The sequence below is a fragment of the Hipposideros armiger genome, unplaced genomic scaffold (genome assembly GCF_001890085.2).
Source record: "Hipposideros armiger isolate ML-2016 unplaced genomic scaffold, ASM189008v1 scaffold_562, whole genome shotgun sequence".
Classification (NCBI taxonomy): domain Eukaryota; kingdom Metazoa; phylum Chordata; class Mammalia; order Chiroptera; family Hipposideridae; genus Hipposideros; species Hipposideros armiger.
In genome coordinates, this window is record NW_017731912.1 from 110,426 (window position 1) to 124,353 (window position 13,928).

The 13,928-nt window shown below is 42.0% G+C and overlaps 1 protein-coding gene across 5 annotated transcripts in view; it reads right to left on the bottom strand.

Moving 5' to 3' along the window:
- ABCA6 (ATP binding cassette subfamily A member 6) overlaps nucleotides 1-13,928 on the bottom strand; it is a 58,280-nt gene that overhangs the window by 1,238 nt on the left and 43,114 nt on the right. For all 5 annotated transcript variants that reach the window (XM_019623810.1, XM_019623809.1, XM_019623812.1 and 2 more), the window contains 12 exons: nucleotides 13,057-13,173; nucleotides 11,445-11,522; nucleotides 10,091-10,182; nucleotides 9,327-9,447; nucleotides 8,541-8,658; nucleotides 7,330-7,421; nucleotides 6,898-7,076; nucleotides 6,352-6,427; nucleotides 6,181-6,275; nucleotides 4,664-4,783; nucleotides 4,331-4,471; nucleotides 2,863-2,942 (listed from right to left, as the gene is read on the bottom strand). In XM_019623810.1, the coding sequence (XP_019479355.1) occupies nucleotides 2,863-2,942; nucleotides 4,331-4,471; nucleotides 4,664-4,783; nucleotides 6,181-6,275; nucleotides 6,352-6,427; nucleotides 6,898-7,076; nucleotides 7,330-7,421; nucleotides 8,541-8,658; nucleotides 9,327-9,447; nucleotides 10,091-10,182; nucleotides 11,445-11,522; nucleotides 13,057-13,173 (1,309 nt within the window). The remainder of the gene's footprint in view (nucleotides 1-2,862; nucleotides 2,943-4,330; nucleotides 4,472-4,663; nucleotides 4,784-6,180; nucleotides 6,276-6,351; nucleotides 6,428-6,897; nucleotides 7,077-7,329; nucleotides 7,422-8,540; nucleotides 8,659-9,326; nucleotides 9,448-10,090; nucleotides 10,183-11,444; nucleotides 11,523-13,056; nucleotides 13,174-13,928) is intronic.

Sequence of the window (13,928 nt, forward strand, 5' to 3'; positions counted from 1 at the left end):
GTCTTGAGGAGATATATAAGTTCCTTCAGGAACTGTATAATTGACTGATATATTCTTACACATGGGGAAGTTTTCAGTCCCATTTCATTCTCTTTAAAAGGACCCAATACTTCTGTGTAATTCTGCTTCAGCCAGTTCATATGCCATACCAGCTCTCTGCTGGGCATCCCCACCAGGAAATCTGAATGAGTGGTCACCAGATTTACATATTCACATGTTCACAGTTCACTATTTACATATTGAGAACCGGCTTTGTGTAGTAGCCACCCTTAGGTGCCAGGGACAGAGGCTAAAGAAAATAGGTGAGAAGTATTTGTTCAGGTCCTCTGCCCATTTTTTAATTGGATTGTTTGGGTTTTTTTGTTGTTGAATTGTATGAGTTCTTTATATAGTTTGGATATTAGCTCCTTATTGGAGGTGTTGTTTGGAAATATCTTGTCCCATTCCGTTGTTTGCTCCTTTGTTTGGTTGATGGTTTCTTTTGCTGTGCAGAAGCTTTTTAGTTTGATATAATCCTGTTCATTTATTTTTGCTTTTACTTCCATTGCCTTTAAGGTCAAATTCATAAAAAGTCCTCTCTGAACCCAAGGTTCATAAGTTTAGTACCTATGCTTTCTTCAACGCAATTTATTGTTTCAGGTATTATATTTAGGTCTTTGATCCATTTTGAGTTACTTTTGGTGTATGGTGACAGATAACAGTCTAGTTTCATTCTTTTCCATGTGGCTTTCCAATTTTCCCAGACACTTCTCCCAGGAAGACATACAAATGGCCAACAGATATATGAAAAGATGCTCAAGTTCACTAGCTATTAGAGAAATGCAAATCAAAACCACAATGAGATACCACCTCCCACCTGTTAGAATGGCTATCATCAACAAGAAAAGAAATAACAATTGTTGGAGGGGACATGGAGAAAAAGGAATACTCATACACTGCTGGTGGGAATGCAGACTGGTGCAGCCACTATGGAAAACAGTATGGAGGTTCCTCAAAAAATTAAAAATAGAATTACCATATGACCCAGCAATCCCTCTCCTCAGTATCTACCCAAAAAATCTGAAAATATTTCTCCGTAAAGATATATGTACCCTGATGTTCACTGTAGCATTATTCACAGTGGCCAAGACATGGAAACAACCAAAGTGTCCTTCAATAGATGTTGGAAAAAGAAGATGTGGTACATATATACAATGGAATATTACTCGGCCATAAGAATAAAGATGAAAATGCTGCCATTTGCAACAACATGGATGCTTATTGTGATTCTCATGCTAAGCATAATAAGTCAGAAGGAAAAAGTCAAGAACCATATGATTTCACTTATATGTGGGATAAAAAACTGAAAGCAACAAACGAACAAGACAAATAAACAAACAAAAACTCATAGACACAGACAACAGTTTAGTGGTTACCAGAGGGTAAGGGGGAGGAGGTGGTAGATGAGGGTAAAGGGGGTCAAATATATGGTGATGGAAGGAGAACTGACTCTGGGCGGTGAACACACATGTGATATATAGATGATGTATTACAGAATTGTACACTTGAAACCCACATAATTTTACTAACCAATGTCACCCCAATAAATTTAATTTTTAAAAAAGGCAAAAACCCCCAAAAAACAACCCTGCCTTTGTGTAGTTTGCATTCTAGTGGGAGGAATATTGGCATTAAATGAATACGCACTTAAATACGTAATAAAGTCAATGATGATAGCTACTACAGACAAAAAGTAATCAGGTAAAGGAAACAGGAAGTGCTGGGCGCTTCCTATTTTTTATGGGATGGTTAGAAAGGCCACAGAAACAAGGTAGGAACTGAGCAGGAACCTGAAAGAAGTGAGGAAGCCGCCTGGGTATTTAGGAAGCAGGATTCCAGGAAGGAGGATCAGCAATTGCAAAGTCCCGAGGGAGGACAACGCATGCCTGGTGGCATTTAGGAAGAGCTAGGAAGTCGGGTGTCTAGAACGGAAGGTGCACACCAGAGAGTTGTATGATCTCCAGCACAATGAGCCAGGCTCTGTTCTAAGCTCTTTACAAATGAACTCATTTAACCCTCCTGACAACCCTGACACGTGGGCACTGATGTTATCCCTCGTGGTAGAGATGAGCCATCTAGACATGTGGGGGTTGGGTAACTTTGTCCCACGTCCCCCGGCCTATAAGCAGCAGTGCTGGGATGGGAGCCCTGAGAGCCTGGCACTCGAATCGGATCTCTTGGCCACCACGCTGTGTTCAGAAATTCCACCATGATGGTCTGCTGCTGGGAATGGCCCAGGTAAAATAATGAGGAAGAGAGAAAATGGACAATTTCAAGTGGCAAGAGGAGTGATGCACAATGCAGCACATGGCCTTGTTGGAGACACAGACAGTTCATCGTGAACAGGAAGGGGGACACACAGCGCAGACGCAGAGAGGTTTTCTGCTGCCGTTATTTTACTAGTGAAATATAAAGCAAGGGCACCGACTGAGGGAGGAAAGCAGGAAGGAGACGGCTACGTAAGAAAAGGAAGGAAGGAATCATTTCGGACACTTGGTGTGAATGGACTGTGCACAAGGAAGCAAAGCAGACTGGACTGACGGGCTCTTTGAGGTTCATGGCGTGGATTCACAGAAAACCCAGTCAAGCACGATTACGTGTTTTCTGCAGCTTCCGGCTGCAGTGAAGATTAACCTCTTTCCAGAGAGCTGAATTAACCAAAGTTGGGATTAAATCCCACCATTATCCACCATTAGGATTCTTAAAAATCATACCCTGCAGGGCCTATTTTTAAAAATGTATTACACAGCTATTTCCTATTAAATTATTATTTAAGTCTGAATTAATTCTTCAAAAGTTTTATTTAAAAAAGATCATTCTTACCTGCCTCTAATTTGTGAAAGGCCTGAGATAGGGGGTGAACATCTACCGCGGGCAGCTTGTAGGTCAAGAAGGAAGGATACCTGGGGATAGGAAAATGTCATATTTGACCTTGAGTTTCAAGGGGGAAAAAACAACCATCGAAATAATTATTGACGTTATCAGCAATTTCCTTCTTAAAATAAAGGTAATGCAAATTAATGTATGGCTTACATAGGAAATAAAATAATTTATCAATGGACAATTCTTAAAATGGCTTTGGTAGCTGGCTGTTGGAGATAGTTCTCTAAATTACATTGATGCTCCATTTATGTAACCTTTTTTCTTGTTGAAAACAGATATTTTGAACTCATCTTTTTAATTAGGTTCAAATTAGGTTGGGACTAATCCCAATTTAATATTTCATCCCTGTCACCAGAAAGCTAAGGAAAGAGAGACACGAGGTTGGGAGAGAGGGGCATAATAGTGGAGGGATTCAAAAAGCTTTAACTGAACACTTCCCAGGCCTCTGAGGAGAGAAGAGCCAGGACTGATTTTGGGGTGTCGGGTTTCCACATGGTACTTTTAGCTGTATGACCTCAGGCCCCATTTTTCAGCTCCTCCCAAACAGAAGTGCGATGCTCCCACGTGGTCCACAGCTGCCTATACTTCTAGGACTGGCCCTCTTCAGCCAGCCCTTGTTCTTCCAGTCTTACCATTCACCATCTTCCCACCTACATCAAAACAATTCTTAGATTTGTGACGACAAATGTCTAGGAACAGGACTGAGTTACATGCCCTGGCATATCTCTTACATGAGGCCATTAGATGTATACTGTGCTAAAATGGAAACAGCAGTTGTCATGTTCTGCTTCTTGGGTGTGTTTATTCCTCCAGGGAATTTTAAATTCAGTTCTTGTTCCACTTCCTTGCCCTCCTGCCAATAACACAGAGACACACACAAACACACACCTGCATCTATGTATATGCACACACACCTTTCTAGTCTCCATTTTGAGGCATGAAAATTCCATTAAAGGGAGGCCCTTTGATTATCTCGGTTGCTGCTTGTTTCCTATGAGGGGGATTCACCCTGAATACTATTATAGTTACATCTTTTAAATTATATTTACGTCTTTTAAATATTCACAAGGAGGCCCAGGGAGGGTGGCATGGGCCCAAATGGGGTCTCATATGGGTTTGAGTCATCAAAAATTGCTTCCCTCCAATTTTTCCAAGTCCCCCTCCAGAGCTGGGGATCAGCTCTGGATGGCCAAGGAGACCCATGAAGGGTGTCCCCAGGCTTCCTCAGGGACACAGCTTCCTGGGTAGCTCCCAAGTCTCCTCATATGGAAGACTCAATGGGTCAGTTTTTGAGGTCCCTAACTTCACTATGAAATCCAATCACCCTGACATTCTCACAAGGAAGAAAGGGAACCACTGCATGGGTAAAGCCAACAGGTTTCTTCATATAACCAAAAGCTCCTTTCACCTTTCCTGCCGTGCAGCCTGTGGGAAAAGCTTCAGAATCTCAGTGTGGACCAAAGTCACTTGAGCAGCTTCCTTCACTTTTAGTTCTAGAATGTAATCCTTGCCAAGTTTGCTTTTCAGGTGTTGGATGGAGCCGATGCATCTATGGGGAAGAAGGACAACATGGTGGAACAAATGTTGCCCCTTAATTTTTTACGTTATTCTTAAATTTCAAATAAGGGAGAGGGCGTCACTGAGGGAGCTGAGAGAAAGAACTCCAGCTGCCACGGTGGTTTTGCCCTTTTCATAGGGAATCTCATTTGGGGCTCAAGTGCAGGCTCTGCAAAACACCCACCTCAGCCTCCCGGACACCATGATGGCAACGCGGTCACAAATGGCCTCGGCCTCTGCCATGTAATGGGTGGTCAGGAGGGCGCCCTTCTCTGTGTTTTTAATGGCTGCCTGGATCATCTGCCTGAAGTGAGCCAAAAAATCAACACCGTTAAAAAAAGAGCTTAGGGGAAAAGAAGAGATGGGGGGGACATTTTAGAGATAAAATATAGTTTATAAATCATATTCAGATCTTAATTAAAAAATCCAGGGAAATATGACTACTGATTAGGCTTTTGATAACATAAAGAAAAGTTTTTAATATTTTTAGGTGTGCTAATAGTTTTCCAGTTAAGCTATATAAAAATTTCATAGCTTTTGTAAAAACTGACAGAAATATTTATAAATAAAAGACATGCTGCCTAGTATTTGCTTCAAAATAACTGAGGACTAGCGAAAGGAAGTGGGTGGACGTATAGATGAAGAAAAACTGACCTTCTATTGAAAGTGGGTGATGGGTATAAGTTCATAAACAATTCTCTTTACATTTATATAAAATTTCCATAATAAAGTTCTTTTTAAAAGCTGTAAAAATATCAGACAGTGACAAATATGAAACTGGATTGGAAAATTTTATCAGTGTAAATGGAAAATCATAGATAGGAAACTAAAAAGAATTAAAAAACTAAGAATAACTGGATAAACAAATTTGACAGATTAGGTAAAAGGGGGAAAAAAAGGAAATGGGGAAATTGTGTCAGTAAATTAACAGTTTCTAAGGAAATAGTTATAGACACCTCAATAATTGAAAGACAAATTAAAATACACTCCACACTGCAAGACCTAAAACTTTAACAAAATACTTAGAGGATTTTTTTGTTTTGCTTTTTAAAAATATGAATACCACATGAATATGATGCAACATTACAGAACCTACTTGTTAAATATTTGTTTTCCTAATAATGTGGACTATCTCCACTAAACTGGGAACCAGTGGATTTGATTTTTCTAAGATCAGTTTCAAAATGTGGCTTTTAGGGCCGGCTGAGTGGCTCATTGGTTAAGAGTTGGCTTGGGAGTGCAAGCTCTGAGCAGCAGGGCCGCCAGTTCGGATCCCACATGTGCTAGTGATGCTGCGCCCTCTACAGCTAAGATGGTGAACAACAGCTCGACCTGGAGCTGAGCTGCCGTGAGTCGCCGGTGACGGCGTAGGCTGCAGCCACTGCTGCAGTGGGTTGCCATGGGCTACCGTGAGTGGCTGGGAGCCAGTGTGAGCGGCCAGCAGCCGGCGTGAGTGGCCGTCCAATGGCCGGTGACCAATCTGCCTCACCTGGGAAAAGCGCAAAGATAATACCAACTTGGGCCAGTGAAGCGACGTCCTCCACAACTAGACTGAAGAACAAAAGGACAGCAACTTGTCTGTTCCCTTTCCCCAATTCTCCAGCGTTGTTCCCCTCCCCCAATTCCCCAATAAAATCTAAAAAAAAAGCAGCTTTTACATAAGGCTTATTATACTTCAGCTCTGAGGGTTGTCACTCTCACCACATTTGCTGCTGTCCTGTTGGATCCATGCCTGCAGACGGTTCATCCAGAAGCAGGACAGGGGAACCTCCCAGGATGCTCAGCATGAAGCACAACTGCAAGGAAGACACACACCTTACTTGCTGCCGCCACCGCGTCTGCCCTCAGAGTGACATCACACACCACACGTACCTTCCTCATGGCTGCTTCCCTTAGCTTGTGCACTGGAACACTCAGCTGTTCATGCAGTTTGAAAGTCTCCACCAATCTGATGGAAAACAGGGTGAGAACATCAGATCAAAGGAGGATTTGGGGGAGATGACATCGCTTGGAAGAGAAACAGCATTGGTTCAGCGTGGTGCTATTATTCTCAAGACTCTAACGCTAATGACGAAAGCAAAAACAAAACAAAGCAAAACAAAAACTAAAGTTTATTTTGGAACATGGAAGATGTTTCCTCTCAGGAAACGTTTTTAAGAATAACTAGAATTCTGAATTTAGAACTGAAATGGATGATTACTCACTCACTTGTCAATTATTTTATGCAGCTGTTTTTTTTAAAGATCTCTCAACCAGGGAGGCCAGAAACAGCTTGTCCCCATCCCTGCTCTCCCTACCACGGACACTCTGCAAAGGTGGAGATGTCATTTCTACTGTTCTTTCTCTATTAGTGAATTCATCGTCAGTGTACAGCCTCTCTGTCTCCTGACACAAAGGAATCACATGACCTCTGTGTACCGTGAAATGGCAGGTGCAGCGTCCGCTTTCCTCAGCCCTTTCACGGCTGCGAACACCTCCAGATGCTCCCTCACCGTCAGGTTGGGCCACAGCACGTTCTCCTGAGGACAGTACCCCAGGAACTTGACCATGCTGTCTCCCTGGTGATCCAAAACGGAACTACATCCTTTCAGTTCCACCTAAGAAAGTAAACAGGTTTTAGAAACACGTGTAGCCTTTTCTCCAACCATGCCATTATTCAAGAAACTGGCCCATAGCTAATACATGCCTACATTTTTTGGGCATCAAAGAAATATTATAGAAATTACGTCATACATTTATTGTTAAAAACTACTTAAACTCCTGCAAGGGTAGTCTTGCAATGCTATAATCTATGTTAATCACAAAATTTCTATTTTGGGGAATGGAAACCGTTTCTTCGTTTTTCACTACCTCTCCAGCTGTCGGCTTCGTGATCCCAGCTATCATTCTAATAGACGAACTTTTACCAGCGCCATTGGGTCCTAGCAATCCCAATATTTCACCTGAAAGAGAATCACTGAATGTCAGTACTGTAAGTGAAATCGTGATGAACATAAAACTGTTCCTTCAATAACCTTCAACAACCCCTCAGTACCATGTAGAAATTTGTAACATGGATGTAATCCATGTCACCAACAGGGTCTTTCACTCCTAGAATTATATCAAATGCTAGTGAAAAGCTTATGGGTTTCATGTCAATACACCCATCCTTTTTTTTTTTCCAGATTACTTTTTCAGTGAGAAATGTGCCCAGGTTTTTTTCTGTAGTCGATGGCTGATGTGCTGAGTACACAGATCAGTGATTCCTAAACTTGGGAAGTCGGGGACATGTTCACCATCGGTGTCTGAGCCACCATCACCTTTCATCTGAACTGATATACAAAGCCTCTTCACTTGTCCACAGCCCAATTTTATGAACCAACAACAGCCAGTGTGTACCTTTTTCAAAATATAAATGAAATGGTGACCAGACGCTGGCTGAAGTTGGTATGACATCTAAATTCTTTGCTCTGTTGTACAAAGCTGCCCCTCACCAAGCCCTGCTGGCCTCTTTGACTTCATCCGTTCCACCTGCAGACGCATCCACTGCCCTGGCTGTTTGTGCCCCCGGGCACCCCCACGCTGAGTCCCTGCTCTCGCTGTTTCCTCTGCCTGGGGTGCTCGCATCTCTTCATGCTCACAGAGCTGGCACCGTCTTGTCCCCACGATTGGGGCTTACATGTTACTGCTCAAGGAAGGTCTTCCCTAACCCTACATGAATGCAGCCCCAAGTCACACACAGTGTGACTTCGCAGTCATTTCACATAGTTGAACGTTCCTTGAACAACTTGTCTACGTGATCTCAGATACTTTTCTTGATATGTTCTTTTTGTTTATTTACCCCCCCCCCCTGTTAGGATGTAAAATCCATGGGGACAGGGACTTGCCGATTCTTTCATAATTGTATTTTCAGAGCCTAAAATTGTCCCTGGAACACTCACAATGATATGTTGAGTGAATGACACTCACAAATTACATGTTGAATGAATGAATGCTTCAGCAGCTACAACAGTGCCCATGACACAGGTGTCCAGTGGGTAGTTCTAAAATTAATGGTGAATAAAAAGGTGACTCTTCCTAACCTTTTTTAACACAGAAGGAGATATTTCTTGCTGCAATTTTCTTCTTCCTCTTTGAAAAGCAACTTTTCTTCTGGCTTGCATATTCCTTGTGTAGACAGCTAGCAATTATGACGGGTTTCTGGAAGAGATGACAATGTGATTTTCTTCTTAAATGTCAGAGACTTTACATCCCTATGTCCTCCCGACTGGACCTGTCTTGCCCTATGTCATGAACCAAGCCATATTTTGAGTTGAGGGTAATCCGATTGCTTGTTCCAAATATAACATGGCTGCACTGGTGCTTCCTGCTTCTCAGTGGAGTGAGAAACAGCATAATGTCATGGGAGCCGCTTCCCTGCCTTCTCAGAACACCAGTGTCTAATCTCATGGCAACATCGAAGTCAACCCTCATAATCTTAATTTCCATTAGGATTTTATAACATATCTCATGTATTTGGTTGTCGGAAAAGTCATGACGCACTTTTGCAATGAAAAACATAGAAAAAACACGTCATGACTTTTCCGACAACCCAATAAATTCCCCACCTCATGAAACTTTTGGTTTCGAAATGATAGCTCTACTTATGTATATTCTATTTTTCTCAAAAGAAGAAAAGAACCATTATGTTTTGTGTTCTTCTTTGAGCTTCCGGGACACTTTCCCAAGAAGCACCTGCATATTTAGGAATCACAAAAATGCACCAGATTCCAGACTTTCAAGATGAAAACCTGCACATCAACCACTACGCTGGGTAGTTCTTCAAGCATTCGTTCTATTAACATGCACTTTGTCACTTGGTTGTCTACCTCCTCTGAGTTTGCAATGGTCAGGGCGGCTGCTGTTCTGCTTCTTTCTGCTTGAACATCTTCGTCTTCATCGACAGTTTCTTCCGGATTTGGTCGAGCCTCTTGACCTCGAGGGGAAATTCTGTGGTGAAAACAAAATGCATGACGTGTGGTTTTTCTATTGTCGAAGGTAGATAAAAACCCAGCTGCCCTGTGAGTTCATCCACCATTGTCCCTTTCTTTCCATAAACTGGTGATGATGGCGGCCCTGCGAATACTGCTTCTGCCAAGAACTCCCACCCCTTTCTCACTGTTGGCGCCATTCTTTCAGTTGGCATCTTTAACCCTTTCAAATCCACCAGCAAGTACAGCTGCTTCTTTAACAATCAGCTACATTTTCTCTGTTCCCTGTGAGCCCATCCAATCACACCCAACATGTGCCTTAGTATCCTTTATGTTCACCCTTCTAGAGTCCCCCAAGTGGGATGCACTATTTTGCTCAACCAGTGTCATCCATCTCTCCTGTTCTAGGGCATATAATCAGTCATCTTGGATGGGAGAAGGGCATGTCTGATGGACTGAAAGCTTCCCTCTGCTGGCTGGTGTCAGAGCTCTGCCTGGGAGTCCTGTTTCCAGGCACTACGCCAGCGACCCACTGACTGGCATGAAAATCAGCACGCTGTTTGCACTGGAAAGATAAATCTGCACTAACAGGTGGATAGTACAGCCACGCTCTAGGAATATTCAAATAGGATAGTAAGTATGAAATCAAGTTTTATCCCAACCTGAAAACAGGATCCTTTGTCATTATTTTGTGCCCACACTTTTTTTCCATGCATCTTAGGACAAAAACGAATAGCAAAGCCTGAATGTAAGGCTAGGAGCAAAGAAAAACAGTGACGTTTAGGCATAAGTTCACAGACGTTATTGAAACATTTGAATTCAGCTGGTGGCCTTTTGTCTTCAGGTAAGACAGATGTGAACCATTCTTACAAACTGGGGAAGAAATCCAGCCATAAGTGACCATCAGGTAGGGGACCCTGTCTCCTTTCTTTTTCTCACAACCCACATCTGGTCTGGCAGCAAATCCTATCTCTTCTACCTTCAAAATTCTCCAGAGCCCAACTTCTTCTCACCCCGGCTTGTGCTACTCCCACCCAGGTCCAGGTCATTACAATTTCTCACCATAGTACTGCAATGCCTTGCTACCTGGTCGCCCTCTTCTCCTCTCTCTCCAAACATCTATTCTCAACGCACTCACTAGAGCTACTCTTGCCACATGTAAGTCCTTGCATATCACTTCGCTGAAAACCCTCCAATGACTCCTCAGTTACTCGAAGTAAAGTCGAAGTCCTTTGGGGACTGTGGGGACCCGGGACGCTCTGTGTAACCCCTGCTATCCACCCCACTTTACCCTACTCCTTCTGTGACCTTCTCTCGTACCACTGTCCTCTTTGGTCCCTCGGCCACAACCAGGCTGGCCTCCTGGCTGCCCCTGCAAGAAGCCAGGGCTACTCTTGGCCCTCCTACTGGAATGTTTTTCCCCAAGCTATCGCTACAGCTTGCTCCCTTGCCTCCTTCAGATCGTCACTTCCCAGCCAGGCCTTTCCTGACCACCCGTCTGACATAGTGTATATTATTTATTGAGTGTATTATCCAGCTCCTTTCACCGAAAAATAAATTCCATGAGGGCGGGACTTCTGTCTACATTTGCTCCTGTGCCTAGGAAAGTGCTGACACATTATACGCAGACACAGTAGCTTTCTTCAGTCTAAATATGTCACAAAATCATTTTTTCCCTTTCACTTTTAATTGGACGTTAATCTCTAATTCAAAGGATGTCAGTTATATTGCATCTGTGTTTTTTGCAAGCTCTCTCAAATTTGGAAGGGGCAAATAAACAGGATAAACAAACATAAGAAATTAATTTTATATTGAATTCTGGATTTAAACCATCCATTCATGTGTATGAAAAGTAACTCTAGGATTTGGAATCATGTCTGAATGTAATTGTTTATTCTAAAAGTGTTTATTAAAACCACTTTTAAAGTTGGCACACTTCAGACAAGATCAACAGTTTTTATAGCAAATGATCACTACCTTAAAAAAACAGGGGCTGAGTTAGAAAAACCTTCTTACTATTAGGCATACTAGAAGATCAACCTCACTCAGGTCGAAATTTGTGTCTTGGTGTTTTTCTTGGTGCTGGAAGCCTCTCTGCAAAGGCAAAAAAAAAAAAAGGCTAAATTGAAATTCATCAGCTTTATCATTTGCATTTACAGAAAGTCACACACTGCATATTTCCCTTAAGCTTGATTCTTCTCTGTGCACTGGTGACAAGCAATTCCCTGCCAAGAGAGGAGGCCCCCTACTCAACTCTGAATGCCATTCAATGAACAGATAATCTATGTCTGTCTCTTCTAATTTTTTTTCCCTTTAATAGTTTGGTCTAATGTTTGCTGAAAGGCCACTGAAAACACAAGAGAAAGAGGTGCCTGGATCATGAAAAATTCTAGGGGCCAACAATATTTGTCCTAATAAGACATCTCAAACCTTTTCAGGGTTCCTTCCTACCCCAACAGGGGCTGCTTCCCACCACAGTCCCGTTGTGTTATCCTTTCTTCACCCATCAGTGCATTCAGAAAGTAACTCATTCCTCCTAAGTAATGTGTGACAGATCCAGGTTCACGTGTTTCGCTTCGCAGGTCTGCTTATACTTTAGGAGAGAAATGCTTTCAGCAGAAGTATACATTTTCCATTGAGAATTCCAGGCGTTGCTCCGCCAATGGAAAAGTGTTTTTGCAGATGGAAGGCTTTCGCAGGTTCCCAAGAACCCAAGCCAATAGGGAAGCCCTCTTTACTTTCTTTAAAGCCACTTCACTCAGAATGACGCAGGGCCCCCCAAAACATGGTCCTGACCGAGCTCTCCTGCTCATCTCATTGTACATGTCTTTCCACCTGAATCATAGTCAGTTTACCTAATGCCTCCTGGGCTTCCCTGCTTTGATGCCTTTGCTTGATTCTACAGAACGTGCTAACCTCCTGCCCGACTCTCCCACGAATTAATTCTCACTCATTCTTCAAGACTGTGTTTACACACTGCTTCCCCTAGAAGAATGCTCTGATACCAGCTGTGCTTGTACCTCTGCCCTTCTGTTTTGCAGCCTTTAAGCCCTTTGCACGGACTTGCCTGAGGTTGGTCTTTGCGTCCACCACGTTCTGTGAAAGGAAGGACTGTGCTAGCTTGTCCATCAGATGTCCCCAATTACTAGCACAGCACCTAACACAGAAGTGTTTAATATATAGTTTTGAACAAATGAGTGACTGATGAATGGGTTTGTACAGGAGTGTATCCCTCACAATGGATAATGAATACTCATGAAACCAGGCAGCATTTTTCAATCTGACACTAGTGCTGAACAGCATTAAACAATGCTTACATTTTGCAAAGTGCATATGGCATAGCTTTTGTAACAGCTTGAGGTTCAATTTTCATACCCTAAAAATTCACCCATTTTAAGTGTACAATTCAAGGATTTTTTAGTATATTTACCAAGTTGTGAGGATACCACCACAATTCAACTTAAAAACATTTCCATCACCCCAAACCTCATATGCATTTGCTGTCACTCACCATTCCCACTCCAGCCCCAGAAAACCACGGGCCCACTTTCTGTCTTTAAGATTTAGGCAAAGCATTTTGATAGGTTACATATTCAAAACTAATGACATAGTTGATAATATTTCTTACCTCTTCCAAAAAAGCTACAAATCCATCCACGGTAAATGAAGGCAATAATATCATGCCAAATATCATCACAGGTAAGTCTAAATACATTACAACGATTTCATAAAAGTTGGCTGAGGTCTACAAGGCAAATTGAAATACATTGCATGTCAGACATACTCAGTCCACTGACATTTGAGAAAATATTTACTAAGATATAGGTGCGCTTATCATATATGTCAGAATGTTCCTATCTGCAGATACACACCTTTTATAGGGAAAAAGCAAAAGATGAACTTTTGTTAGTGAAAAAAAATATATATATATATATGTGTGTGTGTGTGTGTGTGTGTGTGTGTGTGTGTGTGTGTATGACCTTTAGCTCCCCAACAGAAAATCCTTTGAAAAATCTGGAGATTAAGGTAAAAAATAAAATGACCAAACAGGCTTCCTGAGAGTGCCTTAAGTACAATCTAAGACAATAGGATACAGAGAGAAATTACCTTTTTATATTTAAGGTAGCAATATTGTTAACGTATAAAAATCTGTATACATTGAAAAGTTATATGGGCAGTTATAAAACATCCATATTGCCTCTCACCTAGACTGATGCTTTCTAACTGTCATCCCTGCTCCATGACACACCCATTCCAAACAAATGGTTTTTCTGAGATTTTGACTGTAATGGACTCATTTTCTTTTAGGTTACTGGTAAATGTTGGGGGAAGGAATAAAGATAATTTTTCATTTTTCTGTTTTAAGGATCAGCTTATCAGTCAACAAGTATGTATTGAGCACTTTACTGAACCTTCGCTGGGTCTTACTAATGTGTTCATTATAATAAAACTAGTAAGAACCATAACTACTAAATCCACTGACAATTACACAAATGCCAG